Source organism: Scyliorhinus torazame, chromosome 15 (genome assembly GCF_047496885.1).
Source record: "Scyliorhinus torazame isolate Kashiwa2021f chromosome 15, sScyTor2.1, whole genome shotgun sequence".
Classification (NCBI taxonomy): Eukaryota; Metazoa; Chordata; class Chondrichthyes; order Carcharhiniformes; family Scyliorhinidae; genus Scyliorhinus; species Scyliorhinus torazame.
In genome coordinates, this window is record NC_092721.1 from 6,708,067 (window position 1) to 6,725,655 (window position 17,589).

The 17,589-nt window shown below is 51.3% G+C and overlaps 1 protein-coding gene across 1 annotated transcript in view; it reads right to left on the reverse strand.

The window, feature by feature from the left end:
* Positions 1–3,542: 3,542 nt before the first annotated feature.
* pros1 (protein S) overlaps positions 3,543–17,589 on the reverse strand; it is a 93,981-nt gene continuing 79,934 nt past the window's right edge. Inside the window, exons 12-15 of the mRNA XM_072476015.1 lie at positions 15,086–15,254; positions 13,330–13,484; positions 11,854–12,085; positions 3,543–4,356 (exon numbers count right to left, since the gene is read on the reverse strand). Coding sequence (XP_072332116.1) covers positions 4,205–4,356; positions 11,854–12,085; positions 13,330–13,484; positions 15,086–15,254 — 708 coding nt within the window. The 3' untranslated portion in view covers positions 3,543–4,204. The remainder of the gene's footprint in view (positions 4,357–11,853; positions 12,086–13,329; positions 13,485–15,085; positions 15,255–17,589) is intronic.

Sequence of the window (17,589 nt, forward strand, 5' to 3'; positions counted from 1 at the left end):
TACATAGGTAAGAGCATAGATAGAAGGGAATCTCTGAGATTAGCAAGGATGGTGTAAAGTGATCAACACTATTGCAGGAAACCACGGTACTTGAAAAAGGTAGAGTCAGCTGGTCATCTTCAGCCAACTGGGGGGGAGCTGGGCTCAACAGAGTGTGCCTGCTGATCATTCTTCATTCTGATAGATTCTCTCTGTGTCTCAGCAATAGTTATATTAAACTTTTGATTTGATTTGATTTATTATTGTCACGTATTAGTATAAAGTGAAAAGTGTTGTTTCTTGCAGGCTATACAGACAATGCATACCGTACATAGGGAAGGAGAGACTGCAGAATATAATGTTACAGTCATAGCTAGGGTGTAGAGAAAAGATCAACTTAATACGAGGTAGGTCCATTCAAAAGTCTGATGGCAGCAGGGAAGAAGCTGTTCTTGAGTCGGTTGGTACGTGACCTCAAACTTTGGTATCTTTTTCCTGACGGAAGAAGGTGGAAGAGAGTATGTCCGGGGTGCGTGGGGTCCTTAATTACGCTGGCTGCCTTTCCGAAGCAGCGGGAATTGTAGATCGAGTCAATGGGTGGGAGGCTGGTTTCCGTGATGGACTGGGCTACATTCACAACCTTTTGTAGTTTCCTGCGGTCTTGGCAGAGCAGGATCCATACCAAGCTGTGATACAACCAGAAAGAATGCTTTCTGTGGTGCATCTGTAGAAGTTGGTGACAATCGTAGCTGACATGCCAAATTTCCTTAGTCTTCTGAGAAAGTAGAGTCGTTGGTGGGCTTTCCTAACTATGGTGTCGGCATGGGGGGGACTAGGACAGGTTGTTGGTAATCTGTACACTTAAAAACCTGAAGCTCTTGACTCTTTCTACTTCATTCCCATTGATGTAGTCAGGGACAAGTTAATAATAATCTTTTATTGTCAGAAGTATGAAGTTACTGTGAAAAGCCCCTAGTCGCCACATTCCGGCGCCTGTTCAAGTAAGCTGGTACGGGAATTGAACCCACGCTGCTGGCCTTGTTCTGCATTACAAACCAGCTATCTAGCCCACTGAGCTAAACCAGCCCTTCTCCATGTTCTCCACTACGCTTCCTGAAGTCGGTGACAATCTCCTTCGTTTTGTAGACATTGAGGGAGAGATTATTGTCGTCGCGCCAGTTCACCAGATTCTCTATCTCATTCCTGTACTCTGCCTCGTCATTGTTTGAAATCCGACCCACGACGGTGGTGTCATCGGCAAATTTGAAAATCGAGCTGGAGGGGAATTTGGCCACAAGTGTATAAGGAGTATAGTAGGGGGCTGAGGACACAGCCTTGTGTGACTGACATACACACACAGACACACACAAACTCACTCACACATATAGGAAATCTCCATTTTGCAACTTCCTTTCTTTTTCTTTATAAATTTAGAGTATCCAATTCTTTTTTTTTTCCAATTAAGGGGCAATTTAGTGTGTCCAATCCACCTACCCTGCACATCTTTGTGTTGTGGGAGTGAGACCCACGCAGACACGGGGAGAATGTGCAAACTCCATACGGACAGTGACCCAGAGCCGGGATTCGAACCCGGGACCTCAGCACCGTGAGGCAGCAGTGCTATCCACTGTGCCACCCTGCCGCCCTGGCAACTTCCTTTCTTAATTATTAACAATTATTTTTAGAAACTCCTCACTCAGGTCAACACACGTTAACCATCTGCAAACAGCTGTTTGAAGCTGGCTAAACATAGAACATAGAAAATACAGCACAGAACAGGCCCTTCGGCCCACGATGTTGTGCCGAACCTTTGTTCTAGATTAATCATAGATTATCATTGAATTTACAGTGCAGAAGGAGGCCATTCGGCCCCCTGTGTAAAAATTAGAACTTTTTACACAGGCTAATCTTTATTGAACTTCCCGGAATAGCCAGTGGATATGAATACATTAGAAGCTGGAACATTTTAATTGATGGTAATAATGGATATTAATTGTGTGACATTATTGTTAAGTGTGAACAGTGAGAGGGGTGGGACTAGCAGAGGAACACTAATTAGCAGTCACTAATTGATGGGTGATGATTCGAGTGCATTCCCAATGCGGTGGTATGTATTAGGGGTAATACGGTACACCATGATGCCGAGAGGCTATTGGTGGATAGATACTGGGTCCTGATTGGATCTTCTGCCTACTGGGCTCCACCCAGAAAGGCGGGGTATAAGAACCCAGGTTCTCCCAGCAGTCGCATTCTGTGACTGAGCTGCTGGGGAACAAGTCTGCTCAATAAAGCCTTGATTGAGTTCACTACGTCTCGCCTCGTGTGTTATCGATGGTGCCACAATTTATTGAGCAGACTTAAAAAGGAATATGGAGCTCCGGATCGCCCCGGAGTGCCTGCGAATCGGCCCCCAAGCAGCTAACTCAACATCGGCGTTTAAGCACTGGCTGGCGTGCTTTGAGGGATACCTCCGAACGGCCCCGGCAGACCAACAGAAGACCAGAAGATGCAGGTCCTACATTCCAGGGTGAGTTCCGAGATCTACTCGCTCATCGAGGACGCGGAAGATTTCCAAGCGGCGATCACCTTGCTGAGAGAGACCTACATTCGGCCCATCAACCAGGTCTATGCACGCCACCAGCTCGCGACGAGACGACAAATCCCCGGGGAATCGCTGGACGAATTCTCCAGTGCTCTACTGATTCTGGGAAGAAACTGCAACTGCCCAGCGGTTACGGCGAATGAGCACACGGAGCTCCTGATCAGAGACGCGTACGTAGCAGGTTTGGCATCGTCGCAAATTCGCCAGAGACTTTTAGAGAAAGACTCTCTCGGACTCGGGCTCGGGCCCTGGTGGCCTCCCTCGATGTGGCCTCACAAAACGCCCGCGTCTACGCCCCCGACCGCACTACAGCCCCTTGGGCTCCGTGGACCCCCGCCGCATTCGACTCCCCGGCACCCCCCACCATTAAATTATGGCACCATCGATAACACACAAGGTGGGGCGTAGTGAACTCAATCAAGGCTTTATTGAGCAGACTTGTTCCCCAGCAGCTCAGTCACAGAATGCGGCTGCTGGGAGAACCTGGGTTCTTATACCCCGCCTTTCTGGGTGGAGCCCAGTAGGCAGCAGATCCAATCAGGACCCAGTATCTATCCACCAATAGCCTCTCGGCATCATGGTGTACCGTATTACCCCTAATACATACCACCACACCGAGGAATAATTTTGTTTCAAGGTTGCAGTCACATCCCTCTAATTGCTTAAAAAAAAACCTGTGAAGCAGCTCGGGATGTTCAAGGTGCTGTACAAATGCAAGATGTACCAGGACTCAGAATAAGTCCATAAGGAAGTGAAGAAGTGAACATGCCCCAGTATTGTTGACACAAACATCACAAACAATGACAACCATGAAAGAATAACCAAAGGTTTGTGGAAACATTTTGTGGCAGTTTAAAAAAAAATGTTCTTTGAATCTTCATGGATTTCCCAGGACGTAATTGTACAACTGAACAGCAAAACGAGGGAATGTGAAGGAAAATTAAGACATATCAGGCTTGCATTTGTGTAGCATGGACCTCAGGATACGACATAAACGTCTTTAATGTCAGGAACCAAAGTGGGCACACAAGATCCCGTAAACAGTAATAGCCTGTTCATGTTTTTTGATGTGATGTTGGTCGAGGATTAAGTATTGGTCTGGATGCAAGTTATTCTTCAAATAAGGACCACAGAATCATCCCTCATCTCGCTTCCACCTATCAGGGCAGGAGGGTTTCACAGCTCCTCTGAAATCCAGCACCTCCAACACAGCAGCACTCCCTCAGCGCGGCCTGGAGTGTCAGCCTGGGGTTTGTGCGAAAGTGAGGGCTTTGTGATTGAGAGATGCGAGAGCTACTCACAGCGTCATGGTCGACATCCAGACAGCTATTAGCAAACAACAGTAAATAATAGTTTTGAGTCCAGTATTTGGTGTTACTTTCCCCAGACTACAGGATGCCCACAGTTCATTAAACTTTCAGTTGAGTCAAACACATACATTGACAGTTTGAGTCTCAGAATTTACACACAGCGCAAAATTGTTAAAATTCTACATTTTTTCAGCAGGCTTTCCTAATGTGTGGTTTACTGGCTGTAAGCTTCAGAACAATCTCCTCACAGTAGCACACAATGATAATCACCACGAAATGATTTACTATATTGAGAGTGAGTGTCTGACAAAGTCTAATCTTCTCTCCTTGTTGATGGGCATGAGTGAGACTGGATATTAGGGTCCTTATGGCTGGCCTCATCCAGATCAATAACCTCATCATTCAGCGTTATATCCAGACAGCCAGTGAAGGAGGCCAGGACCGGTGTGGATGTAAATGGAACAGCTGCAAACACAAAAATGAGACAGCGTTGTTAGCAACAAATAATCCCAAATCAAGGCAGCATGGCGCAATATTAATGTATTTAAATACCAATGGGTTTTGAGTATTACAATTGCTCATTCAAACCCCCCCGTGCACATAAATGGTGGTGGACAATTAAACGACTCACTGGAGGAGGAGGCTCCACAAATATCCCCGTCCTCAATGATGGAGGAGCCCAGCACATCTGTGCAAAAGACAAGACTGAGGCATTTGCAACAATCTTCAGCCATGAGTGCCGAGTGGATGATCCGACTCGGTCTCCTCCGGAGGTCCCCAGCATCACAGGTATCAGCCCTCAGTCAATACGATTCACTCCACGTGATATCAAGAAGCGGCTGAAGACACTGGATACTGTAAAGGCTCTGGGCCCTGGCTATAGTCCGGCAATAGTACTGAAGACTTGTGCTCCAGAACTTGCCGCACCCCTAGCCAAGCTGTTCCAGTACAGCTACAACACTGGCATCTACCCGGCAATGTGGAAAATTGCTCAGGTGTGTCCTGTACACAAGAAACAGGACAAATCCAACCCAGCCAATTACCGCCCTGTCAGTCTACACTCCATCATCAGCAAAGTGATGGAAGGAGTCAGCAACAGTGCTATCAAGCAGCACTTACTCAGCAATAACCTGCTCACAGATGCTCAGTTTGGGTTCCGCCAGGGTCACTCAGCTCCTGACCTCATTACAGCCTTGGTTCAAACATGGACAAAAGAGTTGAATGCCAGAGGTGAGGTGAGAGTGACTGCCCTCGACACCAAGGCAGCATGTGACCCTGGCATTGTTATAATCCCCACGAGGAAATCATCATTGATCTCCCATGGAATGTGTGGAGTACGAGCTTCCCAGATAGGGGGTGGAAGCCCCCCCCCCCCCCGGCTTTGTTATGAACCAATTTAAAAGCTGTCCCAAAGCAGGGTCTGGGGTACTTAGTTCTCCCAACAAGGATTGGAGTGGGACCGAGTTGCTGCCTTGAGCAGCAGTTTGTAAATAGCCAAATAAACCTCTTTTTCCAATTTAGAGAACCCACTTACTTTTTTCCAATTAAGGGGCAATTTAGCGTGGCCAATCCCCCTAACCTGCACATCTTTGGGTTGTGGGGGTGAAACCCACGCAGACACGGGGAGAATGTGCAAACTCCCCACGGACAGTGACCCGGGGCTGATAGTTAAATAAACCGATGTGCAAGTTACTAAACTGGCAGCAAGGAAGAAAGGAAACTCCGGACTCGCTCATGGAACCTCCGAGCCGCCGGGTGTTTGCTGTTCGGGACGTAACATCGGAACAGTTTAAGATGCCGCTATTCAGAAAGTTAGAAGCCTCTGATGCAGACCTGGAAGACCGGGACCACTATGCGGTGAGCACGAGGTTTTACTCCAGGCAAACGGGATTTTGGCGGAAGACCATCAGAAACTCCTCCTCCTGACCATCTGTGGGGCCTAGACGTTTGGGATTATAAAGAGTTTGACTCACCGGCTGCACCCGTCTCAGGATCCTTTGGTCAAATTGTTTCTTTGATTTCGGAACACTATGACCTCATGTAATTATGCAACGGTATTGTTATAATACGGCAGCGCGGTCTCCGGGTGAATCACTGATTCTTGATCCGCCTAAGGGATCTGGCTGAAAACTGCAAGTTGGGGGCGTCCCTCACGGACATGCTGAAGGACCGGCTGGTGTGCGGCATAAACAACATGGTCACTGTCCTGGATTTGAAACGGGCCGTTGAACCTTCATTAACCCCAGAGCACGCGGAGAGAGGAGTGCAGGAGATGAAAGGTCCATGGACAATGGCAGCCAGAATTTGGCCCTCCCTTCCTTTCGAACTCCCTCTGCATCACGGGACGGTGCCGGTTCTGGCCAGACTTCCTCCAAAGGGGCAGCCCCAGAGGCAGTTCTGCAGCAGGGTTAGAATCGCGGGAGCTGCTGCTGCCCAGTGGGATACCCACCCCGAGGATGGAGGAAAGAGCATCGCAGAACTCTGATGGTCAGAGCTGTCAATTCCGGCGTGGGAACGCCGTCCATGACAGCCGCCAAGCTCATCACGAACCAGGACCTTGCACATGGGCACACAGATGAGGAGGACTGTTTAATGCAGCTGAACTGCCCCAATGCCCCCAAAGGTAGCACTGATCTGTATCAATGGTCACCCAATGTCATTGGAAATGGACACTGGTGTTGCCGACTCCACCGGACCTCCGATTTCAGCAAGTTCGTACAGGGATCATGCCACTGACATTGCGCGATACCAAAGCAATGTTGGCAACCTTAACCGGGGGGGTCTTTGAAGATCGTGGGGACCACCGTGACTCCGATAACGTACGGACGGCAGTCGGTCCGACTTTCTCTGGTTGTGGTGCAGGGACCGGGGCCAGTTCCCCGATTCTGCGGGACCGGGAACGCCTGGGACCTACCTGGGGTCATTGCGAGAGGCCAGCTCCGCCATTCTCTGCCCCCGACCGGCTGAAGCCCCGATGGCAAGGAACTAATCTGCTCCAGCCGGTTGGAATACTTGTGGGGTGGCTGCGGACTCAGTCGGCGGCTGCCCTGGTCCGGGGCGGCCCATTCGGAGGGCGGGGAGGCGGCCCTAAAGGCAGCCGATAAATGTTTGTGCGGGTGTTGAGGTTCGGGCGCGCGGTCGATCGGGGTTTTCTTTTTGGGTCCAGCTCCAGCGGTCCAAGTCCGCCATGGAGCTCGGCGTAGTTGCTGGAGGCCGCCACCCTGCGCATGCCCGGCCTCCAACCCGGAAGTGCGGGGCCCGTATCTGCAGAAAAAGCTGTGAGATTTACTCCGGGTCCCTGCTGGCCCCCGCAGGGCGGGATGTGTGCTTCTTTCACCCCAGGTTTTCTGCCTTGAAACTCCACCATTTTGACGCTGGCGTGGGGACATGGTCCCAATAATGGAGAATCCAGCCCCATGTCAATGTGGATCCTGATGCTCAGCCCCCATACTTCAGGGCAAGCCCTGCCCCTTACACATTATTGGCCAAGGCTGATACACAACGTGGCTCCTGCAGGATCTGGGAGTCATACACCTGGTTCAGTTTGTTGAATGGGCCACGCCTGTGCTGCCATTAATGAAGTCCGACAAAACTGTCCAGCTCTGCGGAGATTTCAAGCTCACTGTAAACAAGAGCTTTCCATCTGGACCGGCTCCCAATGCCCCGGGTAGAGGATTTGTAAACCTGATTGGCGAGAGGATTCTCCATCACAAAGTTGGACATGAGCGACACCTATTCGCAGGTGGAGGTAGACCCGGAGTCCAGGAAGTCTGTAACCATCAACATTCATCAGGGGTTATTTGGATACACCCGCCTCCCATTCGGGGCTTCGGTGGGCCCGGAGTTTTTAAAGTGGGTGATGGCGAGCATCCCGCAGCGGTGGCCGTTTACCTGAACGATGTGCTCATTACGGGATCCACGGAGAAGGAGCTTATGGCAAACCTGCAGGAAGTGTGTTCCGGGCGAGAGCGGTGACCTATCTCGGTTACAGGGTGAACAGGGAAGGCCTCCCCGGTGCAAGATAAAGTTTGAGCTATCAAAGGGGCCCCGACCCCAAAGAATGCCACTGAGCTCCGGTCATTTCTCGGCCTGGTCAATTACTACGAGAAGTTCATTGCCAAGCTGACCACTTTGTTGGTTCTGCTAAAGGTCTATTGAGGAAGGGCCACAGGAGTGGTGCTGGGGCACTTCACAAGACTTGTTGCTGTTCAGGGATGGAACATTTAAGATATGAAGAGAGTAGCATTGATGCCTCACGGCGCCGAGGTCCCAGGTTCGATCCCGGCTCTGGGTCACTGTCTGTGTGGAGTCTGCACATCCTCCCCGTGTCTGCGTGGGTTTCCTCCGGGTGCTCCGGTTTCCTCCCACAGTCCTGGCCATGCTAAATTGCCCTTAGTGTCCAAATTGCCCTTAGTGTTGGGTGGGGTTACTGGGTTATGGGGATAGGGTGGAGGTGTTGACCTTGGGTAGGGTGCTCTTTCCAAGAGCCGGTGCAGACTCGATGGGCCGAATGGCCTCCTTCTGCACTGTAAATTCTATGATACTCTATGTGCAGGTTAGGTGGATTGGCGACGCTAAATTGCCTTTTAATTGGAAAAAGTGAATTGGGTACTCAAAATTTATACAAAAGACAAAAAAAGTTCTGAAGAGAAGTTGGACAGGCTGGGGCTGTTTTCCCTGGAGCAGAGAGGACTGAGGGGGCGACCTGATCGAGGTGGACAGGATTATGAGGGGAATGGACAGGGTGGATAGGGAGCAGCTCTTCCCCTTAGTTGAAGGGTCAGTCACGAGGGGGACACAAGTTCAAGGTGAGGGGTGGGAGGTTTAGGGGGGATTTGAGGAAACCTTTTTCCCCAGAGGGTGGTGAGGGTCTGGAACGCACGGCCTGGGAGGGTGGGAGAGGGGGGAGCCTCACATCCTTTACAAAGTACCTGGATGAGCACTTGGCACGTCACAACATTCGAGGCTTTGGGCCAAGTGCTGGCCAATGGGATTAGGTAGACAGGCTAGGGGCCTTTCATCCGGCAGTACAGGCTCGATGGGCCGAAGGGCCTCTTCTGTATTTGTCTGTGATTCTGTTCTCTGTCGCTTCTTTCACATTATGATCCGGATCGGCCTCTAATCCGGACGCCATACCTCCCCCTACAGCATTGGAGTGGTGCTGGCTTACTGATGGGCTGACAGCACGGACACCCCATTGCGATCACTTCAAGGACCCAGGCGGATGCAAAGCCTCGTTGCGCTCAGATAGGGAAAAGGTAATTTTTGGTGGAAAGAAGTTTCACCAGTACATTCATGGGCAACGTTTTTTCATTGTTACAGACCACATTCTGCTGCTCAGCCTCTTCCGAGAGGGATAAAGGAATACCACCAATCACATTGGCGAGGATCCAGCGTTGGGCGCTCTCGCTCGCTGTGTACCAATATTCGTTCCAGCATCATCCGGGGACACAAATTGCCCATGAGGACTCGTCAGCCGTCCTGCCATTGGCTGCGTGCGCCCTGCCCCCACCAGTGGCGGATTAGGCGATTAGCCTCATGGACACCTTGCCCCCCCTATAGGACGTTCAAAGTGGCCATGCGGGAGGGTCGAAGGTGAAAATGTTGGCCTGTGGTTGTGTCTGGTGGCCCGACATTGATGGGGACGTTGAGAGGGTCGTGTGCAGCTGCCCGGCGTGCCAGGGGCATCAGAAACTCCCACATGTGGGCCTCCCTTTATCCATGGGAATGGCCAGGATAGCCATGGGTTCACCGACACACAGACTGTGCGCTGTTCCTCGGGGTCATGGATGCCTGTACAAAGTAGCTGCAGGGGTGCAGGATGACCGTCACAAGGTCCAGGACCCCCAAAGAGAAGCTCCGGAGTTCCTTTACTGCCTTTTGGGATCCCAGACATCCTGGTGACGGATAACGGGACACCGTTGACTGGCGAAGAATTGGCAGTCCATGCTGATGTGTTTGGTGATGGAGCGATGTGGCTCCCAGGGATAGTGCAGAAAGAACGGGTCCGGTATCAGATAACGTCCAGGTCCAGGGGAAAGTTCAAAGCAAGGACCTGGATCACCTGAAGAAGCGGAACCCACACTTGGCGACACTCGACCGGCAGTATTCCCCCCCCCCCCCTCTCCCCGGGTACCAGGAGCTGCCACACAGCCTGGGCACTCAGCCATCCGGGTCACAATGCCCGATCCACCGGCAGGAGGCTGACTCCCGATCCAAGAACAATCTCAGAAGAACCCGTACCAGTGGAGGACAGTGTGGCCAGGACTGAAGACCCGGCAGTAACTCTGCGGAGTCGGCCAGGAATGGACGGTCGGTAAGGTGATACAGCCGCCAACCGAGAGCAGCTACAGATGAGGACCACGGGGAAACCATCATTGATCTCCCCTTTGGAGCTCCCCAGATAGGGGGCAGAGGACACCCACCTGGGGCTCCTTATGAACCAATCTAAAGACCGGCCCAAAGCAGGGTCTGGGATGGTGAGTTCTCCCAGCAAGGATTGTGTTGGCAACAAGTTGCTGCAGAATACTGTAAATAGTTAAATAAACCTCTGTTCTCTTACCACTGGCTTCCTCAAGTTACCAAAGGCATCAAGGAGCCCGAGCTAAACTGGAGTCAATGGGAATCAGGGGGAAACTCTCCGCTGGCTGGAGTCATACCCGGCACAAAGGAAGATGGTTGTGGAGGTTGGAGGTCAATCATCTCAGCTCCAGGACATCACTGCAGGAGTTCCTCAGGGTCGTGTCCTCGGCCCAACCATCTTCAGCTGCTTCATCAATGACCTCCCTTCCATCAGAAGGTCAGGAGTGGGGATGTTTGCGGATGACTGCACAATGTTCAGCACCATTCGCAACTCCTCAGATACTGAAGCAGTCCCTGTCCAAATGCAGCAAGACCCGGACAATATCCAGGCTCGGGGCTGACAAGTGGCAAGTTCCATTCGTGTCATCTTCAATGACCATCTTCAATAAGTGAGAATTTAATCATCGCCCCTTGACATTCGATGGCGTCACCATCGCTGAATCCCCACAGTCAACATCCTGGGGGTTACCATTGATCAGAAACTGAACTGGACCCAGCCACATTAATACTGTGGCTACCAGGGCAGGTCAAAGGCTGGGAATCCTGCGGAGAGTAACTCACCTCCTGACCCCCCAAAGCCTGTCCCTGCCTCTGTGAGGCAGCAATGCTAACCACTGTGGTACCACGCCGCACTTGGAAATATATCGCCCTCATGGTGACGGAGTCAAAATCCTGGAACTCCCTCGCTAACAGCACAGTGGGTGTACCTACACCACAGGGACTGCCGCGGTTCAAGAAGGCGGCTCATCACCACCTTTAGGGATGGGCACTAAATGTTGGTCTTGTCAGCAGTACCCACATCCAATGAATGAATAGAAAACCACTCCTGTCTGATGTCTAATCACCCAGTGCATTGAAATCAGTAAGTATGTTGAGATGTCTGACAGTGTTAGCACTCTGGAGTGAGTGTTGACTCAGATTCTGTGTCACGGGTGAGGCACAGCCCCGGGTGGTGTGATGACTACATTGTTGGTGCCCTGTTCTCAGGAGGAGCCATTCAGCCCCTCCAAACGGTTCCATTATTACATTTAATCACGGCAGATCTCCCACCTGAACTGCCCGCTCCTGTCCATGTCCTTTGATTCACTGAGACCCCAAGCGTCTGGTAATCTCAGTCTTGAATATACACAGCCGTTGACTATCAGTAACCCTCCAGGATAAACAATTCCAAAGATTCACAGCTGTCTGAATGCCTCTCATCTCAGTTTGAAATGGCTGACCCATTATCGTGCGACAGTGACCCCATGTTCCAGACCCCCCCCCCCAGCCAGAGGGGCAAATTTGTTTCTGTTTTGTTGTGTGAGGCCCCATTGGAAACAGGGGAAATGTGCCCCCTGGTGGATGATCAGAGCGCATTCCAATTCGCTGCCAATCTGTTACCTGGCAACCCTCCCAGGGTTGTGGTGATAGTCTCTCCCATGGCCTGGTCCAGAATGGCCAGTTGGTTTCTCAATCCCGAGCTGCTCAAGTGGTCCCCACGAGTAACCCCATCCACTTTCCACAGGATATCTTTAGCTGTTACAGTGAGATGTACGGAGTGGCGTTCTCCATCACACAGGTTTACTCCTTCAGTCCGGGACACAGTCTGGTTCTCCACAGCCAGAATTAAATCCTATTCAGGAATAAAAATATAAATTCAAAGGTTAGGAAATGTGACTTCTCTCGGCCTAAACAACACAAGTGAGCTCAGTGGCGCAGTGGTTAGCACTGCTGCCTCACGGTGCCGATGACCCGGGTTCGAATCCCAGCCCTGGGTCACTGCCTGTGGGGAGTTTGCCCCGTGTCTGCGTGGGTCTCACCCCCACAACCCAAAGATGTGCAGGGTACGTGGATTGGCCACGCTAAATTGCCCCTTAATTGGAAAAATATAATTGGGCGCTCTAAATATTTTTTTTAATGAGTTCCACTGACAATGAAGAATGAGTAAATAGAGGTTGGAGAACGAGTGACTGAGCAGATGTTCAAACAGCGAGAGAGTGATGAGTGAGGGGTGAGGAGGGTAGTCAGAGGAAAGAGGGAGCGAATGGTGAGCAGATCAAGGTGGCAGGATGCACCATAAACGTGCTGCTCCAGAGACTGACACACTGGGCCACGGGGTGTCAATGGTCATGGGGTCCGGACCTTTCATATCAGTAATCCTATCAAAGAGCTGGTTCGAGACCCTTACCAATGATCGGATATCCCCCCAATTCTGCTTGGGACATCCTATGACCCCTCCCAAACCTGCGTGACGGGGAGATTCGGTGATCGAGCAGATTTACAGAGGGGAAACTGGAAGCTGGAATCACTAGCTTTCGGAGCGCAGCTCCTTGCTCAGGTGAATTCCTCATTCACCTGAGGAACGAGCTGTGCTCCGAAAGCTAGTGATTCGAAACAAACCAGTTGGCATTTAACCTGGTGCTGTCAGACTTCTTACTGTGCTAGATTTTGTGCTGAAGTATTTGGGAGTGGGGATTGAAGCCACAACCGTTTGGCTCAGTGGCAGGAGAGTCTCCTGTTGAGAATTGGATCTTTCTTGCTGGTTTGATTCTGTCTCTGTACATCACTGACAAGGTTGATAATTATTGCCCACCCCTCTCTGCTGAGGGAGAATGTTGGTGCGACCTCCTCCAAACGTGAGGAACATTTAGATGCCAGTGCGTGGGTGGGTCCGTTGTGCCGTGTCAGAGGGCAGTTAATATTCAGTCACATTGATATTAACTGGAGCCACAGCTGGACGCAGAATGTTAATCAGGGCAGATTCCCCTCCCTGAAGGACTTGAGGAAAACAGCTGAGTTTCATGTCCAATTTTACGTGTAGCTTTATTCTGGATATTTAACAGTTATTAAGACCAGTGCTCGACTGAAGGAAATTACCTGTGTTGTGACTGTTGGTTTGGAGTTAGTTAAGGCAAGTGAGAAAGGAACCTTCTCTCCACTGACTAACGCAAACAACACACCCGTATCTTTCGATGGGCGGATGTAGAGATTTAACTTAATCTTCCAACCTCCAGCAGCGTCTTCTATTTTATCTGAAAAAGTCAGCAACAAGGAGGCACTCGTTTAGAAAGAGCAGAGGATTTGTTTTGATTTACAAACTTCAGTTTCTTTTCAAAGTTATGGTTGACTCTGCTCCCGCCGGGGCAGCACGGTGGGTTAGCCCTGCAGCCTCACGGCGCCGAGGTCCCGGGTTCGATCCCGGCTCTGGGTCACTGGGCGGGATTCTCCACCCCCGCGCCGAAGTGGCCGCGCCGAAGCGGCCGCGCCGTCGAGGTTCAAGACGGCGCAAAACGGCCCCGGCCCCGACCGATTCAGGCCCTGACAATGGGCCAGGATCGGGGCCGCGTCATCTACACGCGCCAGGCCTTGTCGCCCGCGTAAAGGCGGCGCCGCATAGATGACTGAGCCGGCGCCGCATAACGGGCGTCATCCGCGCATGCGTGGTTGCCGTCCTCTCTAAATCCGCATCGCAAGAAGATGGCGGACGGATCTTGCGGGGCCGCGGAAGGAAGGAGGTCCTCCTTCAGAGAGGACGGCCCGACGATCGGTGGGCACCGATCGCGGGCCATCCCACATTTGAGGTACCCCCCGGTGCAGGATCCCCCCTCGCACCCCCGCAGGCCGCCCCCCCCCAGCGTTCACGCACCGTTCACGACGGCAGCGACCAGGTGTGGACGGCGCCAGGGGGGGAACCCGCCGTTTTGGCCTGGCCGCTCGGCCCATCCGGGCCTCAGAATAGCGGGGGTGCCGGAGAATCGCCATTTTGGGTGTCTCCGGCGATTCTCCGGCCTGCGGCCCGCGGAACTCGACCGGGCCGTTCCCGCCGCTTGGGAGAATCGCGGGAGGGCGTCGGACCAGCGTCCCGGGAAATTTTGGCGGCCGAGGCAATTCTCCCAACCGGCGCGGGAGTAGAGAATCTCGCCCAAAGTCCGTGTGGAGTTTGCACATTCTCCCCGTGTCAGCGTGAGTTTCACCCCCACAACCCAAAGATGTGCAGGGGAGGTGGATTGGCCACACTAAATTGCCCCTTAATTGGAAAGAATTAATTGGGTACTCTAAATTTTTTTTTTTTTAATCTGCTCCCGTCTACATTTTAAACCCAGGTTAAAACGATTTGCTGTGTAAAATAACTCTCCTCATTTCCACCCTCCCCCCAGGTCCATTGCCTTTAATTGCCTCTAATCTGTGTCCCTCTAGCACCAACCCCCCCACCCCCCCCCCCCCCCCACCCCCACCACCACCACCCCCCGCCAGTGCAAACTGTTTCACCTTATTTCATCGAACAAAGTGTCTCCAATATCTCCTGTAACATTCAGTCATTTTAAAGAAAAATGTTTTTTGTAGCAAATTTTCAGAGATCCTGGTAAATGGGAGCACGGATCAAGAATTGGAATTGTTTCCCGTTCTTCTGGTCAATCGAATGTTTAAAAGTTCATAACAAAAATAATCTACATTTAAATGGCACCTTTCACATCCTGAGGACAACCCAAAGCCCAAAAGAAAAACAATCAATTATTTCCAAAATCACGTGTGATGATCTCTGGCCCAGTTTTTAAAATCTGTGCTCCCGCTGCTTCAGATTCGTCATTGGAAGAAACGTCACTGAAATGAAAGCGTTAGTCGTGCCACTTACTGTAGCTGAATGGGAACATCGCGTATCCCCTGCCGGGGAAGTAGGAGCCCCTCTCTATGTTCTGATAGCACTGTTTGGTATTTATATTCTGAATAACATCCTCAATTCCAGCAGAACCTTGATTCATCCAGCTCCACCTCCGCATGCACCCGTCTAACCGAGGGTTCATCTGGAGAGAGAGTCAGTTTTAGTCCAGAGCTTCAGGGGTTAATGAGGTTAAAAACAAGGAGAGAGATGGGTTTTCTCTGACGCAATGTGGTGCAGTTTGTGATGTGACCTGATTAAGGTTCTGTGTTGATTTTATCTCCATCTGAGGAAGTCATAACTCAAACCAGTTCTTAAAATGCTTTGAACCCACTGGGCCTAATCCTCAGCAAATATTTCAAAGCATTTTATTTTCTTGCCCAAGATTAGTAACAGTTCCAACATTTCCCAACAAGCCTCTCTCAGTGATGAACCCCAGCTGGTGACAGATAATTTACATCCCAACGTTAATTTGCAAAAATGCTGTGGTTTGAGTTGGCACGGTGGTTAGCGCTGCTGCCTCACAGCGCCAGGGGCCGCGAGTTCGATTCCGGCCTCGGGTCACTGTCTGTGCGGAATCTGCACTTTCTCCCCGTGTCTGCGTGGGTTTCCTCCGGGTGCTCCGGTTTCCTCCCACAGATGTGCAGGTTAGGTGGATTGGCCTTGATTACGTGTCCCTTGTGTCCAAAAAGGTTAAATGGGATCATGGGGATAGAGCGGGAGATTGGGCCTAGGTTAGGGGGCTCTCTCGGAGGGTTGGTGCAGGCTCAATGGACTGAATAGTCTCCTTCTGCACTGTAGGCTTTCTATGATTCAACGTCTTGGTGAAGGGGATGTCAGTCAAGACCATGTTGACAGTTTGGGGACCCCAGACTATATTTTGCAATGAATATAATTCAACATCTCAAAACAATCTGCTGTTTAAACTTGTCCTGAGGGTGTGAGTGACACACGCAAGGCCCATCTTCATTGCCCATCAGGAAGCACTAAGGCCAGCACAGAGAGTGAACCAGAGTGGACTAGAATCCAGTGGAGGCCGGGTCAGAGAGGTCAGCTTCCCTCCCCAAAAGGATCAACCAGTCGGGGAACTGACGCCAACACAAAACAAACATTCAGGCTCACATACCGCAGCGACCATTCGGCACACTCACACATTTGCTGAATTGAATTTCACAGCTCAGGATTTGAGCCCACATCTCCCGGGATTCTCATTCAAACTCCGCACCCCTGGGTTATTGTATTGACGACAAAAGCAGATTTCACACGAGGGCTAAACAGAGCATTTAAAACCCGAGTCTCGTGCAATTCAGGGAAAAACATTCAGAGATACACGATTCATTAAAAAACATCGCCCTGAACCATTTAATGTCCCCAATCTATTTTGTAAACACACTCTCAAAAACCCAAGTTAAAGACTCGATTCATTGCTGGGATGACGTGTTTATCTGATGAAGAAGGTGAACACTTTGGCCCTCGGGCCTCGAGCTATCGGAGTTTCGAACAATGAGATTTGATTCATTGAAACAATCCAGATCCTGAGGGGAATTGGCAGAGTGGATGCTGGGAGGATATTTCCCCGGGACTAGAATTAGGGAACACATTTTTAAAATCAATTCTTTTTTTTTTTTACCAATTAAGGGGCACTTTAGCGTGGCCAATCCACCTGCCCTGCACATCTTTGGGTTGTGGGGCGAGCTGACAGTGCGGCACTCCCTCAGTACTGACCCTCTGACAGTGCAGCACTCCCTCAGTACTGACCCTCTGACAGTGCAGCACTCCCTCAGTACTGACACTCTGACAGTGCAGCACTCCCTCAGTACTGACCCTCTGACAGTGCAGCACTCCCTCAGTACTGACCCTCTGACAGTGCGGCACTCCCTCAGTACTGACCCTCTGACAGTGCGGCACTCCCTCAGTACTGACCCTCTGACAGTGCAGCGCTCCCTCAGTACTGACCCTCTGACAGTGCGGCACTCCCTCAGTACTGACCCTCTGACAGTGCGGCACTCCCTCAGTACTGACCCTCTGACAGTGCGGCACTCCCTCAGTACTGACACTCCGACAGTGCGGCACTCCCTCAGTACTGACCCTCTGACAGTGCAGCACTCCCTCAGTACTGACCCTCTGACAGTGCAGCACACCCTCAGTACTGACCCTCTGACAGTGCAGCACTCCCTCAGTCGTGACCCTCTGACAGTGCAGCACTCCCTCAGTACTGACCCTCTGACAGTGCAGCACTCCCTCAGTCGTAACCCTCTGACAGTGCAGCACTCCCTCAGTACTGACCCTCTGATAGTGCAGCACTCCCTCAGCACTGACCCTCTGACAGTGGAGCACTCTCTCAGTCCTGACCCTCTGACAGTGTGGCACTCCCTCAGTACTGACCCTCTGACAGTGCAGCACTCCCTCAGTCGTAACCCTCTGACAGTGCAGCACTCCCTCAGTCGTGACCCTCTGACAGTGCTGCACTCCCTCAGTAC